This window comes from Sceloporus undulatus, chromosome 2 (assembly GCF_019175285.1).
Source record: "Sceloporus undulatus isolate JIND9_A2432 ecotype Alabama chromosome 2, SceUnd_v1.1, whole genome shotgun sequence".
Lineage (NCBI taxonomy): Eukaryota > Metazoa > Chordata > Lepidosauria > Squamata > Phrynosomatidae > Sceloporus > Sceloporus undulatus.
Genome location: NC_056523.1, coordinates 94,751,934 through 94,769,589, shown reverse-complemented (window position 1 = coordinate 94,769,589; position 17,656 = coordinate 94,751,934). Strand labels below are relative to the sequence as shown.

At 40.3% G+C, this 17,656-nt stretch overlaps 1 protein-coding gene across 19 annotated transcripts in view; it reads right to left on the bottom strand.

Moving 5' to 3' along the window:
* The window catches only part of LOC121921570 (collagen alpha-1(XXIII) chain-like), a 445,373-nt gene that overhangs the window by 39,006 nt on the left and 388,711 nt on the right, over positions 1 to 17,656 (bottom strand). For 5 of the 19 annotated variants that reach the window (XM_042449818.1, XM_042449815.1, XM_042449821.1 and 2 more), the window contains 21 exons: positions 15,669 to 15,785; positions 14,774 to 14,809; positions 11,234 to 11,260; positions 8,089 to 8,133; positions 5,720 to 5,782; positions 5,566 to 5,628; positions 5,412 to 5,474; positions 4,905 to 4,967; positions 4,751 to 4,813; positions 4,597 to 4,659; positions 4,441 to 4,503; positions 4,287 to 4,349; positions 4,133 to 4,195; positions 3,979 to 4,041; positions 3,825 to 3,887; positions 3,672 to 3,734; positions 3,519 to 3,581; positions 3,366 to 3,428; positions 3,213 to 3,275; positions 3,062 to 3,124; positions 2,911 to 2,973 (listed from right to left, as the gene is read on the bottom strand). In XM_042449818.1, coding sequence (XP_042305752.1) covers positions 2,911 to 2,973; positions 3,062 to 3,124; positions 3,213 to 3,275; positions 3,366 to 3,428; positions 3,519 to 3,581; positions 3,672 to 3,734; positions 3,825 to 3,887; positions 3,979 to 4,041; positions 4,133 to 4,195; positions 4,287 to 4,349; positions 4,441 to 4,503; positions 4,597 to 4,659; positions 4,751 to 4,813; positions 4,905 to 4,967; positions 5,412 to 5,474; positions 5,566 to 5,628; positions 5,720 to 5,782; positions 8,089 to 8,133; positions 11,234 to 11,260; positions 14,774 to 14,809; positions 15,669 to 15,785 — 1,296 coding nt within the window. The remainder of the gene's footprint in view (positions 1 to 2,910; positions 2,974 to 3,061; positions 3,125 to 3,212; positions 3,276 to 3,365; positions 3,429 to 3,518; positions 3,582 to 3,671; positions 3,735 to 3,824; positions 3,888 to 3,978; positions 4,042 to 4,132; positions 4,196 to 4,286; positions 4,350 to 4,440; positions 4,504 to 4,596; positions 4,660 to 4,750; positions 4,814 to 4,904; positions 4,968 to 5,411; positions 5,475 to 5,565; positions 5,629 to 5,719; positions 5,783 to 8,088; positions 8,134 to 11,233; positions 11,261 to 14,773; positions 14,810 to 15,668; positions 15,786 to 17,656) is intronic. The other 14 variants (XM_042449819.1, XM_042449820.1, XM_042449822.1 and 11 more) reach the window with 14 other exon arrangements.

The following is a 17,656-nucleotide window of genomic DNA, read 5'->3' as shown; positions in this document are numbered from 1 at the left end:
CAAAGTCAGCCAATGGATTTCCATAGACGAGTGGGGAATTGAACCCTAGTCTCCAGAGTCATAGTATATGATAACTCAGAAGAAGCTAATTAAAAATAAAAGATTTTGAAAAATACTCATGAAACTTTACTATTTCAAATCTCACCTTTATTTGGGTAATATTACATTAAGGCTGGTATGTCAAACAAAGATATTTACAAGACCTTACATGCTGAAAAACAGTTCTGAAGAGGCCCACATGTCCAAACTATGATATTTTTTAAAACAACAAAACTGTCAAAACATAAGCAGTCCAACCCCTAGAATAACATATGTGTACATATAAATAAAATAATGTTATCTGGTCACTCCTAGTTTTTCCAGCGACCAGCCTGGCTGCCATTTTTTGCACTAGTTGAAGTTTCTGGACTAGGCACAAGGGTAGCCCCATGTAGAGCGCATTACAGAAATCGTGAAGTTACCAGTGAATGTACAACAGTTTCTAGGTCCTTTACTTCCAGGAAAGGGCGCAGCTGGCGTATCAGCCGAAGCTGATAACAGGCGCTCCTGATCGTTGCATTCACCTGATTTCTCATGTGAAGCGACGGGTCTAGGAGCACCCCCAGACTGCGAAAACAGTCCTTTGTGGAGAGTGTGACCCCATCTAGGACTGGAGGTTGCAACCCTATACCTGGTTTGGGGGCCCCTACTATAAGTACCTCCGTTTTGTCTGGATTCAGCCTGAGTTTGTTTTTCCTCATCCAGCCCATTACCGCTTCAAGACACTGACTGAGGGGAGAAATGCCATCTGTTGTCATAGCTGCTGATCGGGACATGGAGAAATATATTTGGGTGTCATCAGCATACTGATAACACCCTGCCCCATGTCTGTGAATGATTTTTCCCAGCAGCTTCATATAAATGTTGAATAGCATCAGTGACAGTATGGCGCCTTGAGGGATGCCACATTTAAGCTCCATTTTCGAGGAGCGACTCTCCCCAAGCATCACTCTCTGGAATCTACCAGAGGAAGGACCGGAACCATTGGAGTGCAGTGCCACCGATTCCTAACTCTCCCAGGCGTTCCAATAGGATGTCACGATCTATTGTATTGAAGGCGCTGAGAGGTCTAGAAGCACCAACAGGGTCACGCTTCCTCTGTCAATGCCTAGACGAAGATTGTCAGCCAGAGCAACAATGGCAGTCTCCACCCCATATCCTGTCCTGAAGCCGGTTTGAAATGGGTCTAGATAATCAGTTTCCTCCAAGATGACTTGGAGTTGAAGGGCAACAGCCCTCTCAATCACCTTGCTCAAAAATGGAAGATGGGATACAGGCCTGTAGTTCTTCATATCCAGGGGGTCCAGGGAAGGTTTTTTCAAGAGTGGTCTAACAACCGCCTCCTTTAAGCAAGTTGGAACACAACCTTCCCTAAGAAATGCATTGATGACATCTCTAAGAAATGCCATCATGGCATCACCCCCCTGGACGGCCAGCCATGATGGGCAGGGATCGAGGGGACATGTCGTCTTCTTCACATTTCCAAGGATCTTGTCCACGTCATCGGTATTCACAAACTCAAACCGATCCACTTTAACCTCAACAACGGGTTCACTGGACACCTCATCAGTCGATTCTGCAGCAATCCCGGCATCCAGGTCGGCTCTTATCTGAGAGATTTTATCTGCGAAGTAGTTGTTAAAAGCATCACAGCAGGCCATGAAGATTTAGCATGCTTTATGTAATTCCTTTTATTTCTCCTTATCTGACAATTCAAGAGTTAAACTTCTGATGAATCCTCTTTTGAACTTTTTAGATTCAGTTAACATATGTTTCTCAAACATTAATTGGTTGTTAGATACTGTTGGCTGTTCTGGACAACACTGAATTCTGATGATTCTTTATTTAATGTCAATATCTTTTTTTTTAACTAATACTTTTCTCCTATATGGTGATGAGTTGTGGCTATAAATAATAAACTCTAAAATTACAGGGATGAAGTGGCAAAAAAGGAGGGATGGAAATATTCTTTCTTGCACTTAATTTACATCTTTCTTTGTTATAATTGATAGGAAGAAGTCTATCTGCTACATCATAGCATTAAAAAAAATAATTGAAAGAGCCAAGCTTCAAAGTCACTAGGCTTGGGAAATACAGCAACAGTAGCAACAGCCGACTAAATGCTTCCAACAAACCCACACTTTCTGGTAGCCACGTGCCAATTTCAGCAAAGCTCATTCCATTGCCACCCTTACAAGTGGAATTCCTAGTGTGCACAGTTCTAAAAACCACACAAGCTGCCTTGCATTGTAAAATGAACTTTTACACAGACAAAAAGGCACAAGCCGTCCCACCCATTCAATATGAACTGCTTTTCATATGAACCTGGGCTTCACCATAGCCCAGTAACCATGTAACACTCCTGATGGACCTGCTTCGCCAAAGGCAAAGGCATATTTGGAGCCCCGTGAAGCGGGAAAGCAGTGACTGCAGGGTGGGAATAGTAGCAAGAAAGTGGCCAAATGCACCTGCTCCCCAGCCAGTTCTCTGCTCAAATGCTCTCCCTCCTAAAGTGAATTTTCTGTAACAAACATTGCCATATGGATTTGGTTTTACTATATTGGGGGAAAAAAGAACAGTATATATTTCCTAGCCATATTATTTGACAGAAAGGGAATCTTTTTCATGGGAAATATTTCAGCTATAAATGTCCCCAGCAAATTCTATATGTAAGAGACTGCCACATGAGGCAGGGTGTATGTAGGGGCCTGGAACTCTCTAGCCATATTCTCATTCTGACTATTCTGGCCCTTTCTACACACTGTTTAACTTCTTTAGCTCTCTCCTGCAATGTGAGAAAGACCTCAAAAATGCTCCCCGTTCAAGGAAAGTATGTATTAACCGTAAACTCCTTTCTCATGCACTGCTTACCTTTGGACCTGGTAGCCCATTTATGCCTTTTCCTGCTGCTTGACCAATGTCTCCTGGTTCTCCCTGTAATGTTTGAAATAGTACAATGGAAAACTCTATTCCTAACCAGGGCACCTGCTAATCCTATTATACCTTCCCATGGGCTGCTTACCTTTGGCCCAGGTAGCCCATCTATGCCTTTTTCTCCCTTAAGGCCAATGCTTCCTGGTTCTCCCTGAAATATTCCAAAGAGGTACAATGGAAAACCCTAAGTTTTTCAAGAGGGCTTGCAAATTTAGTATCTTTACCCATAAGCTGCTTACCTTTGGCCCTGGTAGCCCATCTATGCCCTTTTCTCCCACTGCACCAAAGTTTCCTGGTTCTCCCTGAAATGTTTGGAAAAGAAGTAATGGACAACCCTCAGTGTTTAAGCAGAACATGGGTTAAACCTGTAATTCTTCCCATGCACTGCTTACCTTTGGCCCAGGTAAGCCATCCATTCCTTTTTCTCCCATTGGGCCAATGCTTCCTGGTTCTCCCTGAAATGTTTGCAAGAGAAGCAGTGACAAACTTTCAATGTTTAAGCAGGACATGGGCTAAACCTGTGATCCTTCCCATGCACTGCTTACCTTCAGCCCAGGTAGCCCATCTATTCCTTTTTCTCCCATTGGGCCATTGCTTCCTGGTTCTCCCTGGAGTGTTGGAAGGAGTTACAAGGGAAAACATCAGATTCCAAGGAGGGCTTACAATAACCTTATAATACCGTCCTATGTTCTGCTTACCTTTGGCCCTGGTAGTCCATTTATGCATTTATCTCCCATTGGGCCACTGCCTCCCGGCTCTCCCTGAAATGTTCGGAAGATAGGCAATGGATAACCCTTAGTTTATAAGCAAGGCATGTGCAAACTTAATACTTTTTCTCTTACGCTGCTTACCTTTGGCCCAGGTGGCCCATCTATGCCTTTTTCTCCCACTGGACCAATATCTCCTGGTTCTCCCTGAAATGTTTGGAAAAGAGGGAATGGAAAACTTTCCACTGATGAGCAGGGCACAGGTTAACCTTATGGCTTTTTCCCATGCTCTGCTTACCTTTGGCCCTGGTAGCCCATCCATGCCCTTTTCTCCCATTGGGCCAATGCCTCCTGGCTCTCCCTGGAGGGGTTGAGAGGGTTGGAAGAGAAAATTCTCAGTTTCTAAGCAGGGCACGAGCTAGACTTACTATCAGTTCCCATGTGCTGCTTACCTTTGGCCCAGGTAGCCCATCCATACCCTTTTCTCCCATTGGACCAATGCCTCCTTGTTCTCCCTGGAGGGTTTGAAAGAGTTGCAAGAGAAAATTCTCAGTTTCTAAGCAGGGTATGAGCTAGACTTACTATCAGTTCCCATGTGCTGCTTACCTTTGGCCCTGGTAGCCCCTCTAGGCCTCTCTCTCCAACTGGGCCAATGCTTCCTCGTTTACCCTGCGGTGTTTGAAAAGGCCCAATGAAAAATGCTCAGTCCTGAAGCAAGGATATGTGCTAACCCTACGATCCTTTTCTACGTGCTGCTTACCTTTGGCCCTGGTAGCCCATCTATTCCCTTTTCTCCCACTGGGCCAACACTTCCTGGTTCTCCCTGGAGTGTTGGAAAGAGTTCGAAGAGAAAACTCTTAGATCATTCTTAGGTGGTGTGTGCTAACCTTACTATCAGCTCCCATGCTCTACTTACCTTTGGCCCTGCCAGCCCTTCTATACCTCTCTTCCCCACTGGGCCAATGCTTCCTTGTTTGCCCTATGGTGTTTCAAAGAGGTACAATAGAAAACAATTAGTTTTCAAGTAGCAGATGGGCTATCCTTTTGCCACTTTCTCATGCTTTGCTTACCTTTGGCCCTGGTAGGCCATCTATGCCTTTTTCTCCCATAGGACCAACACTTCCTGATTCTCCCTGGAGTGTTGGAAAGATTTGCAAGGGAAAGCTATCAGTGGACAAGCAGTGCATGTTCTAACCTTACCACACCTTCCCATGCACTGCTTACCTTTGGCCCCGGTAGCCCATCTATACCTCTCTGCCCCACTGGGCCAATGCTTCCTGGTTCTCCCTGCAGCATTTGAAAGAGGCGCCATAGAAAAAACTCAGTTTTGAAGCAGGGCATGTAGTACACATTTTTCAATTGCATTACTGTATTTGAAACATTTTATACCATTCAACATCTACTATAATATCCAAGGATGTGGTGTAAACATGTGAAAATCAAAGCACAATAAAGTAATGCAAATACAACAAAATACAAAACCAAATGGTTACATACAGTTTTAAATGCCCAGATAAAGAACAATGTTTTAACAATGTCTTAAAGTAGATATTGGTAGATACAATAGATAAAACTAGATATTCCAAATCTAGAGAGCCCCAACTTGAAATGTTTTCCTTTGACAGAGTATAATGTATGTCCAGTAAAAAAAATGTCTTTGAAGAGTGACTGAGCAGAAAATCTTAATGAGAATACTTTTAGTTTTGCTATTTTCCCCTAGACACTACTTACCTTTGACCCAGGTAGTCCATCTATGCCTTTTTCTCCCATTGGGCCAATACTTCCTGGTTCTCCCTGAAATGTTTGAAAGAGGTGCAATGGGAAACACTCAGTTCCTAAGCAGAGCATGGGTGAATCTTATGATCCTTTCCCATGTGCTGCTTACCTTTGGCCCTGGTAGTCCATCTGCACCTCTCAACCCCACTGGGCCAATGCTTCCTTGATTTCCCTGCAGTGTTTGAAAAAGGAGCAATGGGAACATTTCAGTTCCTAAGCAGGAAATTCATCGGTCTTATTTTGATATTCCACAAAATACATACCTTTGGTCCTGGCAGCCCATCCATGCCTTTTTCTCCTGTGGGGCCAATACTTCCTTGTTCTCCCTGAAATAAATGTAAAATTGAAATGAACACAATGTTTCAGGGAACACACAGGCTGATGTCATAAGGTAGACTTATACCTTGTAACTATTTTTACATTCACATTTACAACCATTGCCACCATTGGAAATCCAACTTAAAAGGCAGGCAGCTTTTAGACCAAGAGTTCTAAAAGTTCTGTGGTGCTGGCAAGCAGAGCACTGAAGGTTGGCATATCCACTGAATGTTGACAAGCTCCTTCCCACCAGTGAACTGCAGTATGATATGGAATTGCAACATGATCAGTGTCTTATTGCTATGTTTCTTGCTGAATTTTTTTCATCAGTGGCTCCTGCTTTTGCTCATCACACCATGGCTCAATGGTAGGAAGTGGCTGGATGTGTCATCCTTCAGCACCCTTCTTGCCAGTGTCACAGAACTCTTTCACTTGGTATAGCTGTCTGGCTTTTAAGGTGGGGTTTTAGGGATTGCTCGTGAGGTCGAGCTAGCTATGACATTGTAGCTATGTGTCTCATGCAGGATCTCAGCTGTAACTTGGCACAGTGGGCCCTTGGTATCTGCTGGGATTTGGTTCAAGGATGCCCAGAATCAATGCATGCTCAAGTGGGGTAGTAAGTAAAAATGGTGTTTCTTATATAAAATGGCAGAATCAAGCTTTGTGTTTTGGACTTAATTTTCCCCCCAAGCTGCAGTTGAATCCCCTCCCCCCGGCTGCATACAGAATGTGTGGATATGGAGGGCAGATTGTATTACCCTATATCATTCTGTTCAAGTTTCAAGATCTTCTGGAGAGTGCTTTCTCTCTATCCTATTACCATAGCAAGTACACTTGCTGAAGACACAAAATAAAGCCTTCTTGGGGCTGTGGAATTCTCTACCATGGAAAACTAGGCTCACTTCCAATCTATTCTCTTTCTGATTGCAAATGAAGACCTTTCTAATTGAATGGGTGTTTAGTAACTAGTTATGTGGAAGAGTCTCTTAACTGAATCTATATGCTGTACTTTTATTGTTACTGCTATATCTTAAAATTATTTTACACTGTTTTAAAGTACTGATGCTGAAATATGATAGTTTATTTAATTGTTTTTTTTCCCTAAAAATTATCATTAAGTTTTCAGGTGTACCTTGTTTTAAGCCATATTCTGAGTTGCCTTGGGTCCCATCTTAGGAGAAAGGCAGAATATTAAATAAATAAATACAATAACGTACTCTATAGAAGCATTTTTTTAAAAAAAATGGTAATAATTTTTCTTTCATTCTAAAAATTAAAACCTGGTCATCCTTGGAAGAAAGTTCACACTCTAAATCAGTGGGAGCAACTAAGGATGGGGCCAGTTTTGCTTCTGCCCAATTGGATACATCTCCTGATTTTCCTGGTCAAAAAACAGCCAGTGACATCTATTTTACATTTCTGAGTTATTTGGGCAGTTTTGTATATTGAGGCATATTGAGGTAGAATGGAAATATAACTCTTAGTGGCCATTTTTTGGGGCACTTTCGGGTTGATTTTTACATCCTCCTACATATTCACCCTGGCTAATGAAAATTGCTAGAGGAGGAATGGCCAGTTGGGTGGTGGAGGTTGTAGATGCTTCTTTGAAAGAAAGTCTATATTCCAGTTTCTCTAAAAGAAGCAATTGCAAGATTTTAATTGAAGAAACCTTCATTGGACCCACCTCCCCAGGTAATTATCAGCCAATCTCTAATTTCCCCATTTCAGTGGTATACGTAGCATACTTAACATCTGGTGTGGATAATTTGTTTAACCCTCCTCCCCCAACATGAGAGCCTGCCTTGCCTATCTCTTCAGGGCTTTGGAAACCTGATGGCGGACATCATGTATTATATATGTTGTATGGTATCACTGAGCATAAAATCAATAAATAAAGGGGAAAACATAAAGAGTATTTTAAAGTGTTTTAAAATGTTTTTTCTGTGTATAATTTTTATAATTTTTATTTTTTCATTGCCTCATGAGCCCTTGTGGGATGGGAGGCAGTATAAAAATATCTTAAATAAATAAATAAATGCTCGATTCATGAAAAGTAAGCTAAAATAGTTTGAAATGGTTGTAGATGGTCTTCTATGATTGTCAATTATTAAATATATACAGGACCAGGATTTAACATGATCAGTCTGTTGACTGCTCTATATAATGGATTTTGCTGCTTTTAAAATTCCAAACCAAATGTTTTTTCATCAAAAACAATGCACTAGTTCAACCTCACAACACACCCACCCACCTACCTGTAAATGGGAATGAAGAGATACAAAAAGAAATGATCAGTTAGCAGAATAGAGCTTACCTTTGGCCCTTGGATCCCTGGTTCTCCTGTGATTCCAGCATCACCCTGATTAAATAGAAGATGCACACTGAAAGGTCAATACTGTTTACAAGGGGCCCTTTCACACCACACAATTATAGCACTATGATTCCACTTTAACCGATATTACAGCACCCATGGAATCATGGGCTTTGTAGTGTAGTGAGGCACTAAAGATTTGTTGGTTGGAAATTGTAATTTCCCTTCCCTAAACTTCAAATTCCAAGATTCCATAGAATGAAATTACAAGTCAATGCGGGTAGACATTTTGCCGAACCACAAAAATGACCATCACATGGTCCTAATTCAGAATTTGAGACTACCTTCTATCTACTTTAATTGTTAGATAAAGCAGGAGAAAGAGAGACTGAGAGGGATTTCATTTGTTAATTTAGAGCTGTCTTGTCTGCAAAGTGTATCAGTCAAGAAGACTGATTATTGCCTGTGGAATGTAATTATATGTAATACAATTCTTAAATTTCCTTAAACATATTTCTGAAATCCCATAACCATATGTTGGGTGTAGCACACACTAATCATAAAATATCTTGGTCTCAATTAAGTTTATAACAAAGTAAAGAATATTTAACTTGCTAATGCAGCCCAAAATAAACATGCATTTCCCCTTCTCTGTGTCTCTTCCCTCAGTCTTAATTAATTTACAGAAGTAATGCACAACAATTTGCTTTTTGCATGACTGATTCAGATGGCAGTATTGTCTTGGAGAGACAATAGCATGGAGTCAGTATTGCATGTTTTGGCATAGCCTAGATGGGCAAGAGCCATGTGATCAGTCCTGCTTATATTGTAATATTATATTGTAATATTCATAAAACTCTACAATGATTTGGGATTTCATCATAGAGTATTGGTTACACCATTGTTTGACACGGTGCTCAAAACACTGGACATTTTTACAGAAATATATCATTTTGTATTGAGAAACAAAAATGCCCAGTAGAGTCGGCCCTCTACATTTGCAGGTCTGACTTTTGCAGATTATTTGTGAATTTGATTAATAGGTTCGCTCTAGGAATGTCTAGATCCTCTAGTGTGAATCTGCTGGAATTTGACCATAGAGTCACACTGGAGGATCTAGAGTTTCCTAAACAAAATACTTCTCCAGGCATTTATTGGTGATCCAGCATGAGTCTATGGTCAACATCTGCTGGATGTTGGCCATAGGGTTGTGCTGGAAGACCAAGTCCTAGAGAGGTGTTCCCCCAGGTTAAAAAATAGTGCTTTTTATTTGCGTTTTTTTTCCACTTTCAAGGCAGTCTTGCACCCCTAACCCCAGCAAACATGCAGGACCCACTATATTACCATGGTGCACATTATTTTATAGAATCATAAAATAGAGTTAGAAGAGACCATAAAGGCCATCTCCTCCAACCCCTTGTTATGAAGGAGTACACAACTAAGGAACTCCTGAAAGATCCAACCTCTGTTTAAAGACCTGCAAAGGTGGATAGTCTACCACCCTTCTAGGCCATCTACTCCGTTGTTGAACCAATTTTACAGCAAAAAAGTTCTTCCTAATGTTTAGGTGGAATTTCTCTTCTTGTAATTTGAATCTTTTGTTTATGTTCTAATCTCTGGAGCAGGAGAAAACAAGCTTGCTTCATCTTCTACATGACATCTCTTCAGATATTTAAACACACAGTAGATATCATGTCATCTCTGTCTCATAACTGAGACTGAAATAAAAGAAGTGAGAAAAACAGTTTAACTAGCTGAATGAGAAAATTAATTAGAAAAACTAGCTAATAGTTAACTAGGATAATTAGTTTAGGCTGAGATGAGGCAATTTGGAAGGTCCACTAACCACAAAACCAAAACAGACTTTATAACAAGAGATGGTTTAATGAGAAACATGTAACCATATAAATTGTTTCAGCAATCAGCAGGTTTCTATGGTTTTTGGAAAATGGCCACTGCAACATCCCAAGGAACATGGACTATACTTCAGTAATATCCATTTCCTGAAATTCAATTTCAGGATTTTTAACAAATGGATTTTGGGTATTGTGTAGTTTGTTAGCTTTAACAACATGACAAAGTTCATAATTTATTGTCATTTTTGGACAGATGACTCATCCCAAACCTTCTTGGTATAACAAATTTTATCATATGTTCAAATACGTTTACATGCTTTTTACTAGCATGTAACTTTAATTATTGCCATTACCAACTGAAAGCAGGACGAATGGAAAACATGTAGCTCACCAGGGGCCCATTCACACTACAAAATTATAGAGCTATTGTTCTATTTTAACTGTCATGATTCCCTCCTACTGAATCCTGGGTCTTGTAGTTTGTTGAGACATTGGAGGACTCTGGCTGAAAATTATAAATGCCTCTCCCCAGGCTGCCAGTCACAAGATTCCACAGGATGGAACCCTAAAAGTTAAAGTGGAAGAATAGCACTATAATTCTGTAATGTGAATGGACCTCAGATGTCTGAACCAGCAGCCCTAGCCAACACAACCAATAGGTCTTCTGGGATTTTGCTTCCTGAAATAAAATATGATAGCTAACCTCTTCCTGATACAGAAGCTGACCTGACTGGCAAGTTACTCTTACTTCAACACTAATGATACAGGACTGTCTCCTCAACTGTACTTGAGGGCTGTCAGCTAGCTTAGCAAATGCAAGGACAAAAAGCTAGGTCTCCCAACACTTCCCCATTGCTTGTTGAACACTGCATCCTAGCACTTACTTCCTAGCTGTTTAAATACCATAATGCTGCACCAGCGTACAGAATGTAAGCAGAGCAGAGCATACCTATGAGCTTGCTTATGCACACAAATGGCTGCATTTATGGCTTGGACGGACTGAGTCTCTGCCTGCTCACTTTGTGAGGGAGCGTTCTCAATAGCACAGACTGTGATGTGCTGGAAGAGGGATAGTAGGTCAGCAAACAAGACTAGAGCAGTGAAAAACAAGACACATTGCTGCTGTGTGTCTTACTGCTCCTGCAAAGCAACACCTGGCTGGGGGAATAGGTAGAGAAGCTTTTGTGGAGGTGGCTGTCTCACCCAGCCCAATAGATGGACCCAATGGGAGGATTGGGAAGATGATATCCAAACTTGAACAGATTTTGAGAAAAGAAAAACCAACAACTTACTTTCCCTCCTGGAACACCAGGCTCACCCTTCAAAATAAATAAGAAAGCATATTATAAGAATTATGAAAATAGCAATAATGAATTATTTTTAGAATGAACACCAATGGAAGCATTCTTTCTAAATAGTCTAGAACTTCTCCTTTCCAATGCACTTTTAAACCAAAATGGTTTCCCTCATTCTACAGCATTCACTGACAAATGATGCAGTTTGTGTTTACATACTAAAATAGTTATTAAGTCTTACAGATGAGTGTTCTTAAGCACATATTTTGGAGTATTTCCACTGAAGTCAGTTATAAGTACTCAAGGATAAACAGACAAACTTGAGAACACACAAATGACCCTTTAATGGACTAGATTGTTAAATTCAAACTAATTTCAAATGGTTTACAACAATGGTGATTGTGCCAGCAATATGGAGAAAGGGTGAATATCTTACTAATACAAACAATAGGTTAAAAATGACTACAACTGTAGTAATGCAACTTGATCTTGAGAAAGTTACTTTTTTGGAATATAATTTCCAAAATCTCCCAATCAACATAGGAGATTAGCACATAGGCTTTTATTCAGACAAAACAAACAAACAGCTTCATTTATATACCGCTTCACCGAACTAGCAGTGTCTAAGCGGTTTACAAGTGTAAGCTAATTGCCCCCAATAAGCTGGGTACACATTTCAGCGACATTGGAAGGATGCAAGACTGAGTCGAGCTTGAGCCCTTTTGCTGATATTGAACTCGCAACCTTATGGTTTTGAGTGACTAGCTGCAGTACAAACATTTAACCACTGCGCCACCAGGGCTCTCTATTCCTCTGCTAGGTGCAGGATGTAAATGCAGATGATGGATTCTATTGCACAGCCCCACCAGTAGGCAGTACTCATCCTGTACCCAACCCAAGCTTCTTCTGGACCTTTTAAAGAACAGGATTTTCCCATTCTTTAAAAGGTACGGTAGAAACCTGGGTTGGGTACGGAGTAAGTACTGCCCAGGGATGGAGCTGTGCAATAGAATCCATCCCTGCCTAGTGCGAGAATAAAAGCCAGTGCTCTAATTTCCATAGCCACTGACCTTGTTCATTGGTAAATTATGGGATCTCATCCTCAAAAGTAACTTTTTCAACCACTGGTACAACATACACAGTTTATTCTTGAACAGGGCAAGGATTCAAGTACTGGACAGTCTTAATGATGATGGAATGGAAGGGTCAAGTCTTGGACAAGGAACCTAAGGAATGGAGCAAAATGGAGAGATTCCTTCTATCACCTGATTCTAACCCCCACCCCTAGGAGGCCAACCAGTTCAGAAAAATGGCTTCTAGGCAAGAGCTTAGTTGCAGCATGATTGCAGCATCTATTGGCAGCATCTGTCGTCCTCTGCCAGCCCCATATGCCTGGTACAACTGGGAACTGTTGGTTTTTGTCATCCAATCCACTGAAGATTAAGTGATCTCATGTCTGACGCATATTGAAATGGTGTTAAAATACTATAAGAAGATCAGAGTCTCCCTGGGGCATGCCAGGACAGAAATTTGCATGCTACAATGAAGTACCACCTGTCCTCCTGCACTGTAAATTATTAACTGGCAACACATCCAGATCAGTGTAATGAATGATTGCATGCCAACTACATGACAGAATATTCCATAATGGGAATCCACACCTTTCACTGGCGGACACAAGAAAGGGAAGAGAAGAGAGCAAATGATATTATAATGATTTGACCTTGCTAGAAGGAAACTGGAAAGATTATTTTATCAAAGAGTTACTGTTAAAAAGAACACACAAAACAACAGTAGTCATTGATACAGTGAAAACTGCAATAAATCCATATGAAAATACTCTCATTAAACATCCAATTAAGGTATCAACACAAAAAGCCAAAAGAGTAATATGTAATAAATTGGATGCTCACAAAATCAGTTAAGGGAAGTTATGACAAAATCCCACTAAAATGCTAAACAAATTAAGCATGACTAAGACAGGAAACAGATGATCCAAAAGCACCACCTTCGGGCCAGTCTGCGGGTGTTCAAATGACACACGCCTCCAAATTGGACCAAAGTTGCACTGCGGCCGAATAAGGCAGTCCAAATCCGGCCTCAAAAGGAGCACAAAAAAGGGCTCCTTGCCATTGGTCTACTGTAGACCAAAGTGGTAGCCAGCCTCAGGACCATGGCGTCTGGTCACTGTGGTCCCACACTGGTCAGGGCATGCTCATGGCTGGAGTGGCCACAGGCCACTGCAAGCTCCCTGCCAGCTTGAGGCCTAATTCAAGTCCTTCTGTTTTTAACAAACCTACAAAAAATGCATAAAGAGACACAGGCTTTGCAAGTCAGACCCAGCTCTCTTGCCGTCTCTATTAAGGACCACCCCTCCATCATTCATGCATTTAGTGCATGTGTGAAGTGGCCCTACATGTGTTTAGTTGTTGTTAACTGCCTTTGAGTCAATCTCAACCCATGGTAATACTGTGGATGAGACATCTTGAAGATCTTCTGTCCTCCACTACTCTGTTTAATTCCTGTATATTCATACCTGTGCCCTCGTTAATAGAGTCCATCCATCTAGCATGTAGTCTTTCTCTCTTTCTACATCTCCCCACATTTGCTAGCATTATTGTTTTTTCCAATGAGTACTGAAACATAAAATGCTGCTTCACATAAAGTGAGAATTCTTAATGGCTCTCATTGACTTCTGCATATTGCAGAAGTACATGGGAGTATTTGCAACTTTACTGATTTTAGCTGTATCCCATGTTACTCTGTTAATAAAAGATATCTAATATATGGAGGTCTTTGTCCATCTGTACTAGCCATCAGTTTTATAAGCCATTATAGGCACTTCAAAACTCTGGCATAGGATATGAGTGAAATGACAACATTGGGTTTTGTGAAGTTAACTAGGAATCCCAACTGGAACCTCAGCTGGAACAGGACAAAACTCAGGGTAAGGAGTGCCAAATACAACCGAACTCTGTCAATAGGCTTCAGGAGGGCAGAAAATATTGAGGTTCACAGTTAACAGAACTCCCTATGCTGTTCCATCAAGCGTGGAAGCATATGACCCCATCAACTGATTAAACAGAGGGCACAAGCTGACTTGTGAGACAGGAAATATGCCTATGATATACAAGACACCATAGTGGTCTAGGTGTGATATGTGCAGGTGATTCCATGAGGCACAGAAGTGGAACAGAAATGGCTCTGTTTTATCTTTTGAGAATCCATTAGACTGCTGCTCTTCCACTCACAAAGGAGGAGTGTCTCCCAGGTCTGCACAAATACTTGGACAACTGTAAAAGATCAGTTCATTTCCAGACTAATACCAAAAAAGGATGTAATACCAAAAAGAGATAGTGATTAGGAAGAAAACTTGAGTAAAAAAAAAGCAATTGTTTAAAGTTATTACAGGCAAACTGGACACAGAAAAGAAGAAAAGGCCCACACATCTGAGCTAGATTAGACAAGCATTCCATACTTAATATGTAAAAATCAATTCATTTGGGATGGTTTTATCATCACAGATTGTATACTTACCATGATGCCAGCTTCTCCAGTCTCTCCCTTCTCTCCCTAAATAAAATCAAATTTAAATTACTCAGCTGAAATTATTCAATGAAAATCTTCTTAAAGTCACTTTTTCAAAAGCTTACTTAAAAACACAACAGTGAAGGAGAAAAGCTTAAGGCATTAATTTTTTAAACAATTTTTTTTGTAACAAGAGTAGCCTATCGACCTGGAGAGTGATTTCAATTAGTCTTACCCATTAACTTAACGGAGACACATATAATGACAGTATGCATCTATATATTTAGAACAACCAGATAGTTATATTGAACACTAAACTGTATCTCACCTGAGTGCTTGGTAAATAATTACTGTGTTATCTCCCATTGTTCAAATTCACCAATTCATCAACTGAATTCTAACAATTTATTCCAAAAGCACAGTAAGAATGGCTACTAACTAAAATCCAGTTGTGAAAATACATGCACGCACATGCACACACACACCCCTTACTAAGCAGGAAAGGTTTTAGGTTGCCTCTGGTGATTGCGTCTTGCAGCAAGGAGAACTTAAATCTTGATGAAAATTGAAGCCTGCTCTATGGCTAGAAACTACAGTGACAGGGAGTGGACCATTTCAGAGCAAATTCACCACAGAGCAGAAGATACCATCTTAAAGCAAGCGCCCATAAAGTGTTGAATTAATGCTTTAAGACACTACCAATCTGATGGTGAGTCGTGCCCTTGGTATCAAGATACTGATAAATAAGGGTTTTTCCCCCCATTCTTAACTTTTCTTCTATTACTGCCTTCATACAATAAATGTCAAATTAGAGATGCATGCATCATGAGGAGGTTATCCCCTTTCCCCCATAACATGCATTTTAATTTACAGAAGTCTATCTTTGCTATTCACTATGCCTTACAGGGAGGCCTGGGGGACCACTTGGGCCATCTTTGCCTGTATCTCCAGGTGGCCCTCTTGTACCCGGCTGTCCAGGAGGACCTGGTGGGCCTGCAGCACCATCTTTACCAGGATCTCCCTACAAGAAATTTAAAGAAAATAATTACAATGGGAAAAGAAAATTAATCACTAATGGATGGACAAGATCTGAAGGTGAGAAAGGTGGCAGGAAACAAGGTAAAGGAATTGGTTATGTTTTGAGTTACAACAATAAAATTCCAAAACAGTGCAAGCTGACCAGTCTTTCTGTGCCACAAGAACTTACTGATACTAAATAAATTTAGCCTAGGTGTTATTTCACTATTCTAAACCTACAATATCTAGCATTAGATAATAGTGATTCCCCTTTTATTTCCTCAATTCCCATTTTGTGTGTATTTATCCTACAGAAGGAAAGTATTCTGTTGTTTTCTGTTTGTGAACATTAGATTTTACTGCTACCTTGTTTTAGGAAGCAGCCATAGATTAGTTGAAAGGTCTTGCCTCTTCCAGTGAGAAATAGGTTACTTTGACATGGACTACGTAAAATAGATTCTGATTCCATAACACTACTGTTAAGAAATAATGGATCTAAATCATGGTTTTAGGACCAACTTTACAATCACATATAAATATTTAGATTTTAGAGAAGTTTCTCTTCAAGAGATTTAATAGCATGTAGTCTTGAGCTCATATATTAAAGAAACAAAGGTCAAACCCAACCATTGCAAAACTGGATGCTTTTTTTCAGTGTATTCAAGGAAGCAAATTTCAAAAATATCCTAAAATGCATAGTCTCAGGTAGTATCTTAGTTCATTTTTACATAGATACCCCAGCATGTTGCAGCATCCAGAAGATCTAGATATGCATGTATAATATTAATATTTTGTTTTCCTTTCAGGGACACCAGTGTTTCCTGGGAGTCCCCCATTAAGGTACTTAGTGAATCCTGATCTGCTAGCTTGAAACAAGACTTCTGTATTATGTGTTTTTCCACCAGGGTGCAGCAATTTGAAGCACTTTAGATGATATTAGATTGTAACCCCTACTATTGCTTATGTTGGTTAGGGCTGGTGGAAAATGCAGTCTCATAACATCCAGAGTCAAAATCTAAAGCCTTAGGCCATATCTATTTAATGGTTTACTAGGATAACACAGTCAGTGGCTGATTGAGACTTTTACAAACTATTAATATAACATTGGTAGAAAATGTAAGGAGAAAATTTAAAGGAGAAAGGGTTTGGATGTCACAGCAAGTGTACACACAAAATTTTAATGCCAGCATACATCACACACCATGCTCATGACACTTGTATGTTTACTGTCAGCAAAAACTGGTACAAAGATGGATGTATAATAAACACACTGAACACATAATGGATGTACCAGTCATGTGGCCACAATCCAAGCCCTTATGTAACTAATGGTATGTCCCCCGTGGAGTCCTTCATTTCCCCCCTTTTAAATAGCAGCCTCTAGTCTTTAAACGGCAAGCTATGTTTGAAATTTAGAGAAGCTTCTAAAACAGCTTACAACTTAGTGTTACCAAGGACTCCTTAGCACTTTGTATATCTGTAAGATGATGCTATATCTAAATTTGTTTCATGTACAAAGTGCTGAGGAGTCCTTATCACAAACACACAGAGAGAATTTTCTCTGAATCTGATGTATCAAAAATCTAATACAAGTTATTATTACTTCTTGTTTGCAGAGCAGAGAGCAGGGGAAATAGTTTGCTTTATCCTGTCCTTGGCAAAGAATTGAAACCAGGCCTCCAAGATGTATCATTTGGATGGCCATGATTGTCACCTACCGTAGCCTAGATTATGAGCTAGTATAGAATCTAGACTCCTTAAACATGGAAATCCATCCAAAGACCCCTTCAAAATGTGTGGATTAGAAAATTCTTTATAACATCTGGGCAAGATGTCTACAGTGACGGACTTGTCTCTAATGTCATCCAGCTACAA